General features: G+C 39.8%; 1 protein-coding gene across 2 annotated transcripts in view; it reads left to right on the top strand.

Annotated features, from left to right (window-relative positions):
* PLPPR5 (phospholipid phosphatase related 5) overlaps positions 1-20,452 on the top strand; it is an 85,583-nt gene that overhangs the window by 40,804 nt on the left and 24,327 nt on the right. The window contains exons 6-10 of one of the 2 annotated variants that reach the window (XR_007708594.1): positions 2,528-2,797; positions 5,722-5,823; positions 6,734-7,158; positions 7,846-7,908; positions 8,679-8,785. Coding sequence is in view for 1 of the 2 variants with exons in the window: in XM_035537294.2 (XP_035393187.1) it covers positions 198-230 (33 nt within the window). In the remaining variant the exon portion in view is untranslated. Of the gene's footprint in view, positions 1-197; positions 2,406-2,527; positions 2,798-5,721; positions 5,824-6,733; positions 7,159-7,845; positions 7,909-8,678; positions 8,786-20,452 lie in introns of those variants that run through there. The other variant, XM_035537294.2, reaches the window with a different exon arrangement.

The raw sequence follows: 20,452 nt of genomic DNA, 5'->3' as shown, positions 1-20,452 counted from the left end.
CATGTAACAAAACTTGGCTATAGGAGTGAGTGAGAGCACTGCAATGAAAAAGTTTTATTTAAATCACCCTGCAGTACTCTGCAAGCATAAGGCTGTCCCTAAAGCAGAAGGTGCAACAGTTTTCACAATGGTGACTGATGTCTACCTGTGTGGTTTCTGCGTTTTTATTTGTTTCTTTTTTTTCCTTTAACTCACAGAACCACATCACGGCCTTTGCAGAAGTCACATGATGTTGACGCTGATGTATATTCACTCCATTGGACTTCATCTCTTTTCACAGCCCACTCACGATAATTGCAGTGTATCAGAAATAAGAAATTTTTAGAAGTCCTCTTTCTGACTTGATTTTTACGTCATTAAAACGATACCTACATTTTGAAGAATTCTTAAATATTAGAACGTCACTTTACTTTCTAGAAAAAATATTAACTATTTACTTTTTGATGGAATGGGACAAACTGAGCACTAATTATATTTATCTGACAATACCCCCTATTTTGGCTTCTTGTTTTTTAATGATTCATGCACCTATTCCAACAGAACTTCATACTTTGTTTTGAATTTGATTTTTAAAATTGCATTTTTAATTCAGCATGAACTTGTTTCCATTTGAGGCGGTTTTAGTGTATAAGAACTAGGAAAATATTATGTTCTGTATGAAAATGCTGTTTGCACATTGTATTACGCTGTATTCCATGTAAGATATCATTCAAACAATATGTTATATGTAAGACTGGTGCTTCTGCTTTTGAAGAGAAAAAAAAAATGCCAATTTTTACTGTAATAAGTATTGTATCATAATTAAAAGTTTATTTATTTGGATATTTTCCTGACATAATTGTAGTTGAATTGTTGTTTTGTAGTTCTTGAATGTCTTGAATGATATATATGTATCTAGGTTAAAAGAAATGAAAATAATATAGAAATTTTGATCATTGATATATTCTTTATTACTAATGCTATCCCATGAAAGGTTAAGGGCTCCATTCTTAGCTCAGCATATCTGATAGGAAGCCCTGCTAATCATAGATCACTTAAACAAATTACTCAAGGAAGCCTGCATCTTCTCCTCATGTTTGTTGTACACACAGATATTATGCTGGGAGAATGGGGTGCTAAGACAGGAAGAGGGTCACAGACTTAGTGAGGAAAAGTGCAAAAGTGTTTCTGCTCTCCATTTTCACATTGGAGCATTCACGGAAAAGCGGAAATGGCTGCATTAGTTTACTTCAGATGAATAGACCAGGACAGGCAGAATTTATCTCTAGGAATCTCTCTATCCCTGTTTACTTTTCAGGGCCATATTCTTGCAAAAAATCCTCTGTCAGTTTTTATGGTACTGACAGATTTTTTTTCTTCAACATCAGGTGATGTTACCATATCACTGTTATCACTGTGAAAAATCGAATTGAGCCACCCCTTGAAAAGACAGCCTAGCTGACTATTCATAGTGAAGTTGTCCCATAAAAATTAAGAACCAAATGGATTTGAATCTTGTAGATGCTGAAGATACTCTCAACTTCTGCCAGAAAGTTTTCCTCTGGCAGCAGCAGTTCTGACACTAGAACTATAGACACATTGAGAACAGTAATGTTCAGTGTGCTCTGTTGAAACAAGTATAGCATTCTAGGCCTTAAATTTTCCATAATTCAATGCATTTCCTGTGCATTAATCATTGGTAGAAGATGTTTGAAACATATGACTGTAGAATTGGGTATATATTTTTCTATGTTGAATTTTAATGCATTCCTGTATAGTAACACATAGTTCTTATTTTTATTTTAATCTCTGTTTTAACTAAAATGCAACTACTTAAATATCTCTTGGCAAGCAGGGCAAGGCCAAGTTGTCTTTGAGTGCAATAGAGTATATCCCATGAAGTCATCATGCTAAGCTGAGAATTAGAGAACAAAGAAATAAATCAGTGGGGAAAAAGTCCTAGAATAGAGCCCTTAGCTACAGTAATGTTACTTAGGTGATTGAAGATCTACCTTTATTAGACTACCAACTGTGTTTACAAAATTGTAGTAGGTCCAAAGTTTGTATCACCGTGTTAGGCACACTTACCCTTCTCCTAGTTTAGCTGTTTAGGGTCCAAGGTACTAATGATTTTTGTGTGCAGGTTTAAATGAAATCCTCACTCATCTTTGCATGGTAGCAAACCTACTTTTTTTTTTTACTATCAGATTTATAAGATTACCAAGAGATTCTTTTATGTTAAAAGAGATGACTCTTTTCCAGTGTACTGTATATCATCAGCTTGTAACTGGTCTCTTTCTCTCTCAGGATCTTTCCCAGTCAAATATTTGGGTTAAATTTATCATTTAATCTCTGTGAACCAGCAGTGAGAAAACAGAGAGACACTCTGCTGTATAATGTATTTTTAAATAAAATAATTTTTCAATCATATATAGTGTATTTTTTGAGATACCTGCTGTAGATATATTTTGGTTGATAGCTTATGAACAATGAAACGATGATTTTAAAAGTCTACTGCATTTCATGATGTATTTTCATAATTAACCAGGAATTCCCACAGTTCCCTTCCCTTAGAGGTGGTTCTGGTGAAATTGAAAAGCAGGAGGGGAAGAGCTGTATTGCAGAAGTGTCCGCTGCCTGTTGGTGAAGTTCCAGATCATGGTTGGCTCAGGCCAAGCTCCAGACCCTGCTTTGATTGATTTGGAGAAGAGGCAAGTTTTTACCTCTCCCAGAGCTGCAGTGGCTCCACTGCCCTGGAGCTTGGGCATTCATTCTGGACCTGAAAAACTTTCAGTAGGAAGAGTTTGTCCAAATGAAAGTAAGTTGGCATTTTCTACCTAACATGGCTTTTTGGTGGTTGTTCTTTAGAAAAATCCCCATGAAGAGGCTGACAAACAAGCATCATCCCTTGTTCAGAGAAGATTCTACCTCAGAGTGGTTCCCAGTAAAAATATGTTGTTTGAACTATTTCAATGGTTTTGCATGCGTCTGTTTTTATGATTCGTGGTGGACCTTCTGTTTTTACAAGCCTTGTGGATCTTTTCTGTGTGTGTACTTCAGCGAAACAGCTCTGTTCTATTTATAAATAAGGTGCTTAAGAAGCATCTCTAATGCTATATGCTGCTGTGTTCCTAAAAGTGGAATTCATAAGGCATATGGGGACACCAGCTGGGCTTGTATCCATACTGTTTTACATTCCCTTATACGTATTCTGTTGTTTGTTCATAATCATGAACTGCATAAGACATACGGCAATAGCATCTGGGCTCACATCTCTTCAGTTTTTAAAAACGTTCATTTTAACAATATGTATTAAGAGAGGATAACGTTGCTATTTTTCAGCTGAAATTCTCTTTGCTATTTGCTGTTGCTTTCTAATTTTGTTGCTGTCCAAGATCATAGCGAGTGTGACAGTCCATTTGCACGTTATGTTAGCAGGGAGCTTTTTATACTCTTCTGAAGTCTAATTTTGGTATTTCTGAGGTTTTCCATGCAGAAAGGAGACACAGACACAGACACAGATTTCTAGGTTGGAAGAGACCTCAAGATCATCGAGTCCAACCTCCGACCTAACACTAAGTACTCCACTAAACCATATCGCTAAGCTCTACATCTAAACGTCTTTTAAAGACCTCCAGGGATGGTGACTCCACCACCTCCCTGGGCAGCCCGTTCCAATGCTTAATAACCCTTTCGGTAAAGAAGTACTTCCTAACATCCAACCTAAAACTCCCCTGTCGCAACTTTCGCCCATTCCCCCTCGTCCTGTCACGTCTAGGAGAGTGCAGTATATTTTAGGAAAAGACAACCTGAGTTCGTTTTGACTAAATTACCAAATTACGTTCCTGCCCGTCTGGATTGCCTTGGCCTTGGGGACGCTTTGCAGGCAGGAGGACAGAGGGCTGAAGTAGGGCGAGCAGGCCTCTTAGCCCTTGTGGTGCCCAGCAGCACTTCCCTCTAAGCACAGCCACGAGTGTTTTCACCAAGGCCTGCCTCTGACAGCTGACTTGACCCCCACATGCCAGACTTTCCTACCATACCCCAGCACCTCTCATGCTTGGGGAACTGGACGGATCAGGCGAGATACCACTCTCTAACCCTGAGGCACTCTACAAGTGTGACTGCAACTGGGACCAGTGGCTGCCCAGTTTTCTCCTGGACAAGCAGAAAGACGAATGGAGACCTGTCATGACTTCATCTCTTCAGTCTTCTCTCTAGGTTTTCTGGCTTTCAGGGACTTCCACAAAGTAAAGTAAAGGAAAGCTTCACAAATAAACTGTCCTGAATTGCCCCGTGTGGACAAGACCTAAGCCTTTTATTTTCACAGAGGAGCTCTGCTGTTCTAATATCTTCCCCTAGTGACTACAGACAAATAGTTTTGCAGTAGTCAACCTCTTGAAGTCATCTCATCAATAGAATAATCATACCTAAATTATGCAGCTGCTGGTGGCTTTGTTAGTGGACTGTTGTTGTGCATTGAATGTGATTAAGAATAGCACACTGGAATTGCCTGTGAGACTACTGAATCCATCCTCTAAAATGGGTCTTCAGGAATGACCCCAGCTAAGACTTTTAGCTGCCAAAACCAAATTCTTTGCAGCAGTGATCTCATCAGACAACATTCAGTTCTAAATAAAAATAAGAACCCAGACCATTCTGACAAATCTCTCCGTAAATAGCCGTGCTACACCTAAATATATACTCTCCGTAGTTAGAGGGAACTTGTGGCCTTGCTGTCAATCTTTAATGTGGTTCTGAATGAGATTCTTTGGTTCCTAGATTGTTCTGAAGTAGGCAGATACCCTTAAAAAGAGAGTAAGCATACCTACAATTGGAAAGTAAGAACCTAGACCTACAGAATGAGAAAGGGATGGAGGAGCAGGGAAAATATTTTCTTACGCTCATTAGCAAATATGCTAATTTCAGATAGATTTGCTGTGTTTTCCTAATTTAAAATTTCAATAGTGTAGTGAATGGCATTTCTGTGTTTTTGAAATGCTGCAGCAGAGAACTGCTGTTCTGTCTGCTCTTTCTGCTAAGAAATTGTCTGCTGTTTCATCCCCTTTTCCTACTGTTGCTTAAAGAAGCAGCTACTATTCCTTCCTTAGCAACCTCAATTTAAATGATAGCAACTGACAAAGATGCTGCGTTTGAATATTCTAAAAATGAGTCTGATGCAATGAGAATGAAATGCTCATTTAGGAAAACCAAACCAAAACCCTTTTGGCTCTCATTGAAGGTAGAGGGTTTGAAGCTAGTCCTAACAGGAAACACCAGGAATAAAACAAGTCCCTTGCCTTTTGACAGTACTTTGCAATGTTGTTAAGGTGAGGTGTTAGATCTTTTTTGGAATTAATACCCTGTCTTTCTGAGCAATTAGAGAAAACATTATAAAGGTGCAGTCTTGGAGCATGCAGTCTTCCAAAAGGAAACTGAGAATGTCCCTGCTTGTGTTAAATTTATTCCATAGAGTCATGCTCAAAGATGGTGAAGCACAGTGCAGAAGAGGGGGGGGTAGAAAGACTAAAACTGTGTGTTGTCAATGGAGGGCGAGAGCTTTGCAGTATGAGTCTTTTTCAGAAATAAAACAAATGAATAAGGACTTATATCAGCTGATTATGTGACAGAGTTCTGTCATCCTGGATCTCCTGTGGGAATGTTGTCTACTTATCATGTATACATTTCAGTCAATTACCATTTTTTCTTAGAAGAACAAATAATCAGAGGATGTTTGATCTTCAGTTCTTTGTCAGATTAAGAGAAGTCGGTACTCCCATGGCATTGGACACTATGCTGCTGCTTTTTATTTGCTGCCTGATGACCTGCCTTCCCAGCATACTTAAGGTAAAAGACTGTATTCTGCTTTTTGAATGAATGAAATTGAATTCAGTTTTTCTTCAGGAGTCTGTTCATCTGTGTGTAGAGGTTAAGAAACCCTCACCTCTCTCATGGATGTAGTTTCTTTCAAAAATTTGGATTGAACCTTATTTCTATCTGTATAATGCTATAAACCTGAAATTAAAAGCTGCTCATAGTTGAGGGAAAGGGTTACCTACAGGCTCAAAGGAAGAACCAGCTTCTACAGGCCTTGAGCACTGCAGTGGGAGACACTTCAAGGTTTCAGTCACCTACAAGGCTCTTTGTGGCCTGCTTGATCTGAAGTGAGTGGTTTGATTCACGGACATACCACTTCACTATGGTGATGGTTTCATCTGAAAGGAAGATCGCCGAGGAACATAACATATCTACACAAAAGAAAACAGTACTAAAACTTGACTCTTCATCCTCACAGGCCTTCAGTGTATCTGCTTCTTTTATTATATGGCTCTGTGCTCTGTCTTCACTTTTTCACTCTGCTTCTGGCATCTGTCTTTCTCATTAATGTTACATAGTGCTGTGTCACATCATATAATAACCAGTGATTGCAGACCCTACAGACAGTGGTCTGGCAGACATGTTACAGGCACAAATATGGCACGAATTTGTGACAACAACCCTAACCAAGGGGAAGGGAAAGTTGTGCAGGGCTGTGTTGTATTATACTTTCTGTAATCTAGCAGAAAAGAAATTGGTCAAGAAAGGATTAGATACTGCTCCGTGTATTCTGTTTTGTGTAGTTCCTGGTGGGAGTCAGGAGCCTTATTCTGGATTTAAATAGGAGAATAGGAGACTTAGTAGGGGGCAGAATGGGTATTTTTTTATCTTTTTTTTTTCAAATTGGATCATATATTTCTCCATTCTTGCAAATGCATAGGGTGTTTAAGAGCGGTATACCAGATATGATGGATGGCCCTTTCCAAAGAAAACTTCTTATGTGGAGCTACTCAAAGAAAATCACCAGATTACACAAGACAACGGGCAAATCCCAAGGATCATTCCTCCCTTTCAGCCTCCTTGTATCCTCCTGATTGAGACGTCTCCTTTCTGAAACCCACACTCAGCTGCTCAGGCTTTGAATTAGACCTCAAATGTAGGCCACCAGATGTGAATCCAGTTCCTCCTCTTCTGTGCATCTCTCCTCTCATCCCCACACCACTCTGCACTCATGGACCATTAGCAAGGCTTCAAACACAGCTTTTGCATTAGCTGTGAGGAGGACCCAGGAGAGCTGCAGCTTGCCATGTCACTCCTGTTCTGCAGCTGGAGCTGAGATACACAGCCATTCTCTCTGCTACTGGGGTAAATGGAAACCAAACGTTTTCAGCAAGACAGCATATGATAGGAGACCAGGCTGTGTTCTTAGTCGCTGATGAGTATTTGCACATTTGTATTGTTATGTTGGTATTGTTCTTTCTGATAGACTTAGTTGTGACAGGAGACTGCAAGCTCGCGCATATCGATGGTTAGCCCTGGAACAGAGAAACGCTCTTTCACCTGCCAGATGGAGACTGGATTTATCATGTGAATTTATCAGCTGTGTCTCCCAGAAGCTTTAAGATGTCCTGGCATAGCCTGCTTCCAGGACAGTATGTTATCAGAATAGGCTTTCAGTCTGTCGTTTCTTATTTCTTTAGTATGAGATAGATGTGATTCCATTCGTTCTTTATAACAGATGCCATCTTTTATTTTTATATATATATATATGCCTGTATCTCATTCTTTATTACTTTTTGAACTTACTCACTCTCCCATATTGTTCTTTTATTGATTTTATTACCAGATGGCATAAAGAACTTTGCAGCATATGTTAATTTAACTTTAAAAAATTTCTATTTCCCTTCAGTGCCTCTCTGTTGAGTTTTACACTTCAGCAGTGTTTAAATGCATCACATTCTCATTGTTTGTTGTCGATTTGCAGTTCAGCATTTGTCTTAGAATGTACCATGGAAAAATTGATGACTTTTTTTGTCCACTTTTTACATCTAGCCTATCGTCTCCCTGTGGTAGCGGTGGAACTGGGAAGTTCTGCTGGTTTGCTTGTAATTGGAGGTGAGTGTTGGTTTCAGCATAGCATCTATGGTCAAGAAGAAATGTGAGACTTGCCAAAAACAAGGAGAAATTTCCCTCTCTAGGCAGCAGTGTTCTCATGGCTCTCCTTGTGTTTTTTCAGTGTCCATGTGGCTCTCCTGGTGCAGTCATGCACCAGACAGAGGAAGCTCAGTCATAGGCAGGAGTGGTTCTTTTGGAGCCCTGTGCTCCTGTTCAGTACTGTGGTCACAGTGATAGCAATATTGTGCTGTTTTGTCCAAATGCTTCTGTTTCTTTATCAGCAGGGGCAAATTGAATGAAGTAATGCCAGAAACAGACAGCCTGATGCTTTTTCATTTTCTGTTGTCTACCTCTTCATGCAAACATGCAATGTGCTGGTTTATCAGTTCAAGTATTGTCTTATCTGTTTTCACATCCGTCCTTAAGATACAGATGTCCATGTTTTTACCAAGGAGGCAACACAAAATTGACTCTCGTCCCTTGTTTACTCCCATCCTGTGGTGACTCCCCTACTACTGTTAGTCCCAGAGACTTTGGTTTTGTTTTAACAAAGACCAATATTCAACAGCAGAAGTACTGGTTATAACTGAATTTGCCTTCTTACTACATATTTGGCTACACGTGTGGTGTGGTCTGTGTCTTTTAGACTAGATTCTTTGCACTTTGTCTGTATCTGGGCCTGCAAGCCACCTCATCAAGCCGAGCTTTTATCCCTAATGGGACCTGTAACTATCAGCAAAAATATTCTATAGACATCTTTATCTGTCTAGGTGACTTCCAGGATCCCACTGCTGTGCACAGGATCTGCAGGTGTGGAGTGGCAGTCATGGCACTGATATGCTCCAACCAGCCTGTGAACATGAAAGAACAGGCCACGGTATGTGAGAATCTTTTAATGCTACAGAATGTTGCTGCTATGAAAAAGAGTCTTGTGAAAACAGTAAAAGGAGAGAGAGAAGTTTAGCTGAAGATATTAAGAGCTATTCAGATATTAAGATTCTGAAAGGGAGAATTTGGGTACTGAAATTAAGCAAAAGAGATGAAAAATTATAGGACATCTTCCCCAAAAAAAAATAGCTTTCCAATCAGTGTGCAAGAGTATAAATTAACTATATTTACGGACTATATTTCTGTTACAAATATAGGTTTGTTTTCTGACCTGCTGTTCCATGAATAGAGCTCATCATGCTCAGTATGTGCAATCAAGTGGAGTTTTGCTGGATATGGGTTTGAAGCTGTGACTTCGGATACCGGCTAGATAAAAAGTAGTTCAGGAGCTAGAGGTGATGGGTAGGGAATCCGTCATTCATTATCGCACAGTCACACTCCAACAAAGAGAGGTTATGCAATGAATTTGCTTAGCAGTATGTGCAATGAATTTGCTTAGCAGCAGAAACTGCCATTGTTGGTAAGGGCATTACAATTTCTAATTACTGCAGTTGAGAAGCTTCAAGATAAATGAACGGACAATTTAGACGCAGTTTGACTCTAAGTATCACAGTCCTGATGTTTCTCACTGCCCACCTATTTCTGGAGAAGTCTAGGAAATGGATTTGCCAGGCAGAGGCTGAGGGGACATGGGGAAGGTTGTTCTACAGTTGCACGAGTGCTAGCTCAGCATTTTGTCTCTACAAGGTAGAGCCCCATTTATCAGGCAAGGTACTCTGCCTTACAAGACTGTAAGTATGAGACATTGCTATAGGAGGGTTCACACTGGGGATCAGTTAGCACAATTGGTTATTGTGGTATCTAAATGGCAAGTGATTTGGGCTTGCTGGATTGTTGACCAATGCTGTCACCTAAGTAATTAGAACATTTTGCAGTTTGACTACTTTTCAGCCAGAACAACTGATTTGACTGTTACGCATTCCGTTTGATAGACAAGGGCCTGGTCCCTTGGCTAGTCTTCCCTGATTCCACTGAAATACTGTTCATCGCCCTGGGGAATCCACTCCTAGGAAACTTGCTCTTTTCAGTAGTGAAGAAACAGCTCTCAGAAATGAATTGCTCATCTCCATTTCTCTGTTCTCCTGGTCTTTGTTTCTCAGCTACTATCAAAGAAGCAGGACATTTCAAACAAAAGCAAAAATAAGAGCTGAGCCTATGCTTCTCTTCCACTATTCTTTAAAACTGGCATTGTAAAGGTCACTTTTGGTGCAGCTGTAAGTTTGTAGCGATGTCTTTTCCTTTTCTAAATGGAATTTAGTCTAAGTTTCAGGCCAAGATCTTAGCCGTTTTGATGAGAAGATCTGTAGTACATCTTGTATTCTGGCTAAACTCCAATTATATTTTGCCTGGCTTAATTTACTCAGTGCTGCCAACAGAATGACATAGTTTTCACTGCCTGTTCTTCCCTTTGGTAGTGTGTTGCTGTGTGCCACTAAAACAGCCAATCCAAGGCAGCCACAGGGCAAAAATAGTGCTGGCTAAAGAGCTACCAGGCACTCAATACACAGTGATGCTGTGCTGGATGGTAATCGGGGCTCACTGGGTAAGAGGATGTTGTTACCACAGTCCTCAGACAACTTCCACAAGAATGATAGATGCATAAACTGTGTCCAGACTGTTTTTTGAGCATGAAATTTGCCTGAGGTTTACCCTGTTTGGAAACATTTTCATGAACCACGAAGGAGAACCGTGAGGAGAAATATTAACAGTAAAGCTCCTTCTGTGGGCAAAGAGAGCATTAAAACAGGCAGCTAGTAGTTTCCTGTATTTCATATTTACATATTCTGCCACCTACTTAGCAGCACCTTTCAGGGTTTGGTTGAAGTGTATAGCACAGATTGGTGGTAAAGATTTCTCACACCTTGGTACCAGTCTTACTATAGAAAACAGAATTAACCGAAGGATAGTAAAATAAAGGCATGAAATGAAACACATTATTTTAAAGTGTCAAGGCACAAGGGGAAGGGGAGAGTACAGAGTTGGGAATACAGAATAGTGTGTTTTATGTGGGACATTTGGTCTGGAAAGCGCTGAATATGAGAATTAGTAGCTTGTGCCTTAAAAGTCATTCTGCATAGAAAGATGACATTCTAAAGTGACATTCTAATTCCTATTTTGTATGGAGTTGTGCTTTTTTATTTTGTAAACTCAGAGAAGTTCTCTAAATGCTTCTTGGAACTTGTTACTTCTAAAAGTGTATGGTTTTATTTAATAAGTATTAAATAAGTATTATACTGATCGATCTCTTTTTGCTTACTACAGTCTTGTATTTTGCTTGAACAAATGTTAGTAGAATTATCTTCAGAGAGCTAGCACAGCTGTCTTGGTCTTTTCCAAACACTTGGTAGCAATTTTACCTTCTTTCTGTGTCCTTAGGCCAAAGTTTTCAAATGCATTTTAACTTTTAAAAGTTAGTATTTTTTCAAAGGTATTAACTGCCCATGTCTAAACAAATGAGGCTATATCTGGATGAAGCAGTCTAATATTAGTCTGAACTCTTTGTACTGGTAGTTATGAACTGATGCTGGAATGACCTTACCAGCAGCAACTTGAAGGACAGATTTCCCTTATTTTTTTGGCTCTACACAGAGAAATATGATTTTATAGGATTCTGAGCTATGGGAATACATTATTGTGGGACAGACACAGCAAAGGGCTTCCACACATTCTGAGGAGCTCAACTAGAGGTTTTGGATTCATCCCAAACTCTTGATGAGCTCATTGGACACAGACATCATAGGCTGAAAGCAATGAGAGTTTTGCCACTGACTTAGTGGGGGCAGAGGCATCCTAAACAGTCCGTGCAGAACAGATTATCTTGGAAAGGCTCCCAGGAATGAAGAGTGTAAAAGCAGAGATTATGCGTCATTTCAGCATGGTGGTGGAAAAATGGGCACCTCTGCAGGAGACAATTTGTTTGGGCCAAGAAAAGGTGCTTATATACTATAGCTGGGGGATTTGCTGAAGAGTCTCTAGAAATGTCAAAACTCATTAGCTTGCAGTGGGAGTTAGGCAGGTTAACTTTGGGGTGCCTTTGAAAAGCACAGTTTGTGCTATTCTTTTGTGAATTTTAAGTGGCAGATCTGTGGATTCTGAAGAGTCCCTTCTTGAAATGGTAACTTCATGATTTTTTAAAATCCATTAAGTCCCATATTGAAATATTGCCTCTGAAGAAAAGGCATCTTCATTTTGCTTCTGCTGTGTATTGGGAGATTTCTCTCTATTACAGGGCAGCAGGCAAGAGCTAGGCAAAGTTCAAGCCAGGAAACCTAGTTCTGCAGTGTACAACCATGCACTTATCATGTGTTACTTAGTAGTATTTCTGCTCCTCATTGTATTTGAGTAAACTTAGAAAAGAGAGAGCACAGGAATTAATTTGCTAATACCTTTGATGTTGCCTTGACACTTCCAGTTTGGATAGACCAACGTATTTTGAAAGGAGAAGAGGAGAGAGAAGAAAAAGTTGAGAGAGCTGAATGCTTGTTTGGCATGTAGGCTGAGGGATGGAGATATAAATAAATATATGTACACACACATACATATATATATCTGTATATTTAATGTGGGTTATCTATGGAAGCCTGTGCAAGTCAGTGGGAAGTGAAAGTCTGTGACTCATCCCACCGCTAGCGAGCAGGCATCTAAGAGGAGTTACTGGAGGATGGATGGCCCTTTGGAGAACAGAGTATCCTTCGTGCTTTAATTGCTCACAAAGACATTGCAGCATGGGTGATTATTCATTTTTCCCAGTGCCACTAGTTTTTCTTAGTGGTGAAATAAAGCAAAGGCTCCTATATACAGGGATGCTGATTTTCAGAGCCAGAATAGTCACTCTCATGATGCTGCTGAAAAAAATAATATTTAACCTGCTCTAGAGCTCAAACTGGATTTTGACCGTCCTATCAGTTTCCCGTACTTCCTGAATAGTTGTCACATGCTATCATGATTCAGTCATGAAAAATAAGTTTTTCTCCTATTTTAAAAATACATACCTGAATGTAATTTGGTTAAATGAGGTCCCTACCATTAGTTCTTGAAAGCCATGTTTCAGCACTAGGGAGATTTGTCAAGTTACAGACCATGGAAAGAAACAATTTAAAATGAAAATGCTATCAGGCATTAACTGTGAAAGCACCAATGGTTCTGCAGTAATAACTTTATCTTTGTGCCTGCAAGCAGCCTTCTAATGGAAAAAAATATTAAATTGTGTTTATGACGTATTATGGCATTTCCACCATTATTCCATTACAGAACAATACTCCCGTGTTAGAGAAAAATCTGTGTGCTTACATGTAAGCATGAGAATGTTTCTCTGATGTTCAAAAGTTCATTTTAAAATGCAGTTTTACTTTACCTTAGTAAAAAAAAGTAAAGGCCCTTACCACTAGTTATTTATGAAACCTAGCAGGCTATTGTTAAAAATAATTTTAAATATATTTGTGATAATTTATGTTTCTTCGTCCAAACAATTGAGCATTTTATTTAATTTATAGAAGCCTACAGTGATTAAACTATAAAGAACCAAATCATGCAAAAGCAGAGCATCTTCTATAATGCAATTAATATAATGAAATTCCTTCTGAGATCTAGGGTAGATCCTGTATCTATATCTCATTTTTGTAACAAATCAACCCCTATAAACTTTGTTAAAGTACTGTGACTATAGAATTATTCTGGTTATCCTTTTCTTGTTTCTATGCAACCTACCCACTGTGCTGTAATTTAATATCAATAATGTACAATATTTTTTTTTATTTGGTAATGTGTACACATTTAAAATAATGCATGAACAGTGCTCCAGCGCTCATAGATGATTCAGTGCAGTGCTCAGAAGTGTACTATTCAGTTCTTTTAATATCATCTGCAGCTGTTATAATGGTGCATTGTGCATTTGCAGGCTGAGATCACTTGGAAATAAAAACAAGATTCAAAATACTTCTAAGCAGTAAATAAGCAAAGAATTATGTTCTACATGCTCGTTACTGCAGATGCTTTTTGGTTTAAAGGTTGTTTCAGAACACCTTGGGGCCTACCTAGTAGTTTATAGCTAACAATGCCCAGTTAAACTATATAGTTTTCCTCCATACACCACCTTCCTGAAACAGTCTGGTAGGTGAGGAGCCAAACAGAGCATGAGCAGACTTTGTTTTTATTGACTCAGTGTCAGTAAATTCTCTCTGGAACTCTATTTGCTGCCAACTGAATATTTTTTTCCCCTCCATGATAGAAAACAAAAATCACTTTTTAAGGGGGCTGGGAGTAGAAGGAACCTTATGAGTTGAATAGAAAGAACCAATGAGATGGGGAAATTATCCTTACTCAATCATCTGTCTTGTGCCATTTTTACAGCTATTTCCAACAAATTACTGACTGTTTATTTTAATGGTTATTGCTGACATTAGTGAGCGCAGTGTACATTTGTAACCACTTACAGCTACCCCTGCCCATGGCTGTCACAACAGGCTTCCTCTCTTCCACAAAGTCATTCTGGGCTTCTGATCACTGATTTTTCCAGCCTGGTGATTTCGCTCTGCCTCCCCTTCCGTCATGTGTGTTTGGCAGCTGCAGTATGTCGTAACTCGAGCTGGGGCCCTCTCACCGCCCACTTTGTCCCATGGCCACCGTGCTGGGGGCACAGGAGCTTGGCCTATGTGAACACAGAAAGCACGGGACTGTGCTGAAGCAGGTTTCCAGCTGCTGGACAACCCCAGTGTTAAAGCCAGCCATTCAGCAGCGCTGTGCACCCTTCACAGCTGTACTGTGACTATGGTGGTACCTGTCTTCAAGCGTGTGCGCCTTGCTCAGCAAATGAGGATATGGAGAAAAAAATTATCTTCATTAGGGTGTCGCATTTTGCTTCAAGGGAAGAGAAACAAAATATTTTGTCTAGAAAATGGAATATATCTTTATCAAAGAAAAATAAAATTGTTGAGAGAAACAAATATTATGTGGTGAGTCCCCATACTCATTTGGGGGCAAAAACTCCACAGAAATTCTGCCTCTTAATGCCATAAATGAACACTTCAAGTTGAGAAAATGAAATACGACTATCATCAATTTGTGCTCTTCAGAACAGAGTAATGTCACAGAAATGACTACATGAATTGAATAACTCACACAATGAGATCAGCCTTTTTTATTTATCTGTGCAATTCTCCTGAATGTATCCATTATTCAGGTAAGAATTTTGCAAACCAGACATTTCCTTCCAAAGGAATTCTGAATTCACTTTGGAGTGGCAACAAATAAAAGAGGCTATGGTGAAAGTCTGTGAGTGAGAAAAGGAGAAGCCACAGCTCCTCCAGAGGTGTTATCATATGTACAAAGGATTTTTTCTATGAGACAAGCTTAAAATTTATGACTTTTTAAATTAACTCCAGGCATCTATTACCATAGAGTTTTGCTGAAGCTAAGAGCTTAGTATGATTCAGGAAAACAAATTAGAAGATGGAAATGTTCATGATTATTGTAGATAGGATTTCAAGCTATTTACAATATAATTAAACTATTAGACCGAGGAGCTAACCATAGCCCTGAAGAGAGGACTTCTCCTATAGGATTATTATTTCATATTTGCTCTTACCCAGCCTCTTATGAAAATCCAGCACTGATATCCACCAGAGAGAACACACTGGACTACATAGATTGGGTTTAGTCAACATTTCCAAATCCTGCATCAGGATTTAGCTAAAAAATGACTTAATAGAAATGTTCAGTATTTACAGTTTGAACTGTTCAGATTGGAAGTGAACAAATCAGTAACATGGCATCATTTCAGCTTTCTGCCCAATCAAATACTCAAACACTTCATACAGATAGACTCTTGGTTTGGGTTGTAGAATTGGTTTTGGTTAGTGATAAAAATCCAAGGTGAACTCTTATTGTAACAGGGCAATATTGCAGAAAGTTTGGCAAACATTATTTGTATAGCTAGCAAATAATGTACTGAATGTAAAAAGGTAAAGAAAATAACATAGATCATAGCAGGGCATAATGTGAGGAGTGGACGTTGGAGTCATCCGTGATGTGTTTCATGTCCCCCTTGACTTTCATGGCTGTTACAGTAGGCAACATCCACAGTTGCTCTGCATTTAGCGGCAAGGCATACAAATGCCCCTCTTGGTTTCTGTTTAAGAAATGTATGTATTTATTTAATAAGTTATAGTAGGAAAATAATAATGTAAACATGACAGGTCAGGAAGGAAGCAATAAAGAAGTGAGATGTGGGCAATATCTGATCTTTGTATAGTATCACATTCAACATTGGTTTGGTCTATTAGTCCTCTGCATATGTTGCAAAACCCCTCTTTTATCTCTGTCCACTGGGATAAACAAGTGTGGGAGTGGACTGCAGGCTTGACATCAGCTTCTTTGAATTCTTTGAACTTTCTTTTTGTTTAGCATTGCTTCTTACAGATTTTCTTTGCCAGCCAGAATTCTTTCCAGCATTAAAAACTATAGAATTTTATTTTCAATAGTAGTGTGAATAGTGTTGAATATTAAAAAAATTACAGTAAAGTGAAAAGGCATTATTTGTTACAGTGCTAAATGCAGACAGATGATTAACTGTAGAATTATCTGATTCTACAGATTGCAACAATATGAATCACTGGAACGAGAAATCATGGCTGTGGTGCAGTTAGTGAAAGTGTGGTTTCAAGGCTAGATGTGTTTAGCAGATGCTGGAAATCAGCTGTAATCTTAATGTGCTTTGCCTGATTTAGTTTAAGTTGTATAACTTGTAACACAGCATGAGTAAGAGGTGTGCTGTGGAGAGACCGGATCAGTTTTCCTATTGGTCTGCAAGCCTACTCGGGGGCTGTGACTGCACCTGGGCCTGATGATTTTCCAATAATTCATAAACAAAAAATAATAGACTGCTGTATATCCGATTAACCCCAAACTTAGCTTTATGAGGAACAGTAGTATTTTAATAAAATAAATACATTGTTATCTCTTCCACTGAGGTTTTTTCTTTGTGAGAGATGTGGTTCTCTGAATACAGTGTGTGCAAATTGAGCAGACTTGACTCTAACGTCTCAGGCTTATTGCATAACAGATAGTTTGCCACAAGACCCAAGAGGATGACGTTTTGGGGCAAACTGTTGAATTCCTTTGGGTTATCATTTTGAGGTGGTTAATTACATGTACAGCTGTAACCTGAAGGAATTCTGTTCCTTTTGGCAAAGATTCATCAATGCATGAAATTGTACAAAACGCTGTGGATTTTCATACATGAGATTTCCTTGGTTACTTACTGCATTTCGAAAAACCTTCCTCACTTGTATTTCCCTTTGTAATTGTTTCTGCTATAGGAAAAGTAGCATGTTCAAAGGCAGTCATTTAATTTTGATAACATCAGAGCCGTAATATTTTTGTTTCCTTGTGATCAGATCTGTCTGTTTCTCTTAACTTTCAGAGGAAGCACATTCCTGTAAGAAATGCCACAGGCTGCAGAGTCCTTGATGTTAAGATGCTGCCCTGATTAAGAGCTAGGCAGGCAGCAAATTAGAAATGCTGATCCTCAGATGCTGAGCTGGAACTTTGATTAGTCACTAGCAATAACTATAAAAGTCATATCAAAATATCTTCCTCGCTCGTAGATAAATGTTGTGGCATGCCTGTCTCTTTTGCAGTGGTCCTTCCTGTTCTCTGCAACAGTGACCTGGTGCCAGAATGCGGTGCAGTGGCCAAAAGCAGTAAAGAGGGGTCCATGAAATATTATGCCAATTGTGGATCTGGATTTATGCCAAAGTGGATCTATTTTACAGTTTAATTTTAACCTTTAGCTGCATGATTTACTTGTTAGTTCCTGGGAAACCCATCATGTACTCAAAGAGCGAGTACTGTAAATTTGGAGACAAGGAAAAAAAGAAAGGAAACCGCATCATCTACATACATAACATAGTTGAACCCCTGATTTAAATTCAAAGCTCAATTCAGCCTCAACTATAGAGCTGCAGCTGGCACCTCATAATATAAACACTTAAGTGGCCTGTTGAATTTATCCTCAATGTCCACAAATGAAGCTATAAACTTTCTTTAGAGCTTCACTTCTGCTTCAGTGCCTGCCCATGATTTAGATCTGCGGACTTCACAGTAGCTCTGTTTCCCTGGCTGGGTGGAAAGTCCCATAGCAAACCTGCAAACATTCCGTGCATTTAGCTGTCTGCAGCTGTGCAAACAGCACAATGCATTTTCAATATTCTGCTTTAAACATGCACATGGATAATTGAACTTCAAAGCAACAGCTCTGCTAATTCTTTTATGAGCATGCAAATCAGTAGTGTGACTTCTCACCAGATTGGGAGCTTAATGGAACAATCAGTCAGATTGAAACCCGCCCCAAGGCGTGAGCACAGTCAGAGGTATTTCTGCAAGGCTAATCCATGCTTTACTCGCTGGCAGGGTGCAAAACCAATAGTAGCCTGCAGTTAGCAAAGTTTTCATCTTTAAATCCAAATATTCCAGTTACCTCCCCTCATAACCTACATCATTTCAAGAGCAACGGCCCTGATTCTAGTATTATTTGAGGAGATCAAGCATGAAGATAGCAATTTAGCCGGGGGGAAAAAAAATCAATGTCTTGGATTTGGTATGGTCAGATGGAGTATTTGTTCAGTTCAGCATCTTCTCTTTCAGTAAAACCAAGCTCAGTGGTTGTTAAAATACGTGACATGTTTGGCTCCAGTATTCTTATTTCCTGATATTCTTTTAAAATGAGCTTTAACTTGAGAAATACTTGGCATTTTCTCCTGTGACCATTACCATTGTACAGCCAGTTTTTAAATGAAAGGCTGAAAAATACATTAGGTGCCTCAAAGCCAGCCAAATCAATTTACCATCTTGCTTTCTAGTTCTCAGAAACAGATATGAATGTTTAACTTCTGGCTCTTGGGAAGCCCAACTCTAATTAATTCCATGTAGAAAATTAAGGCCCAAGAGAGAGAGATTCAATGGTGCCTTCACACTTTTGCCTATCTCCACACATACACCTAAATCAGCTGAAATAAAATTTTTTTTTAAAGCAAGATATTATTGTGAATATTTGAAAATAAGTGCAAATTTCGACCTTGAAATGCAATCAGAATTTCCATGAGAAGCCACATAAATATTTATGTCCTATGTTTCCAAGTAGCTGGCGATTTGAGGTACAAGATCTTATTTTCAGCAAGTGCTAAGGATCTGTGGGCTGAAATTTTGCACCTTTTAAGGTCTCTCCATCTGAGGCGTGTGTGTGCGTGTAGCGGGAACTGTCTCACCGTTCTCCACTCCTAAACATGGCTGGGTTTGTTTGTTTGTCTTTTACGTATTTTGACTGATTGCCAACGTCTCAAAGGGAATACAAGCAGCATGGCAAAGGGTGAAGCGGGGAACGAGACCCCATTGTTGTGGGGTAGACGCAGAGCTAGCATTGCTGCTGGCAGCTCCATGGGCTGCCCCTTGCCCACTGCGAGGGGCTGTGCCACATAGGAGCGCTGTCCCTGGGGCAGGCAGGAGGGTTGTGCCCAGGTGTAGGGCTCTCGCAGCGCAGTGTCACCTCCGTGCACCAGAGCCAGAGAGCCACAGCGCTGGCACGGCAAGCAGGGTGTCATGGAGCGTGTAGCAGTTACTTATTCATCATCTCTTTTTTCTCTTCTCCTCTTATCCCTTTGATCGGAGACTCTCTACATTTTTTTATTCTACCTCCTTCTGCTCCATTTCCCAATCTTTTTTTCTCTACTGAGTTATTTCCTCTGAGTCTTTTTTCCTGTTCGTTTTTTCACAGCATTTTTGAAGTCAAAAATACATCAAAGACGCTTCAAGTTTGAGCTGAACTTTAAAACCCACAGCTTCTGAGGGACTTCAGGGCTGAGGTGGATTCACTTCCCTCCTTAGTGAGGACGATGGGGTGGGCCTGGCATGTCCGTCCCCACCAAGGACCGGAGTGAAACAGGAGCAGTCAGGTGGGGACTGCTCATCAGAGCAAAAACGACACCAGGACCTGCCGCCTACCCGCAGCCACCACTGCTCTGCCTACTGATGACAACACATATTTTAAAGGCAATCTGAAAATTTCCAAAGCCTTGCTCTTTGATAAGCGAGTTTGAGAAAGACTGTGAGTGATAGAAAAAGCCCCCAGTAACAGAGGTGCTCTTGCAGTATCTTCCAGAGGTAAGCCATGGTGACCGTCAGAAGCCACCTGGGAGCAGTGACACCGCTTCCCGCTGGGCCCATGCGGCGCGAGCAGCGCGTGTCAGCTGGGGACGGGCTGGCTCCAGGAGCTGGCAGCAGGGGTGAGTGCCCCCGGCCAGCACGCGTGCTCTTGCCCCCTCCCAGGAATTTACCAGGCCACCAAATTATCCCTCTCAATAGAAAGCAAATGCTAAAAGCCAGTGTAGCCATGTGCAAGCACCCCTGAAAGACGTGGCCTGCTGGCACGTCTTTAAATCTGGCATTCAAAATTGTTCAGACAGATGGAACAAAAGTATGTAATAAAATGTGACATTTTATTTTATCATCCATGTTTGTTAAGTGAATTCTTCTGATTATTCCCACTGTCAAGAGCACTGAATGCGAATCAGATTCTGACAATTTGCAGTTTATAAAAAACAAC

This window comes from Cygnus atratus, chromosome 8, assembly GCF_013377495.2.
Source record: "Cygnus atratus isolate AKBS03 ecotype Queensland, Australia chromosome 8, CAtr_DNAZoo_HiC_assembly, whole genome shotgun sequence".
In the NCBI taxonomy this organism is placed as follows: Eukaryota; Metazoa; Chordata; class Aves; order Anseriformes; family Anatidae; genus Cygnus; species Cygnus atratus.
This window is presented reverse-complemented; position numbering and strand designations above follow the sequence as displayed.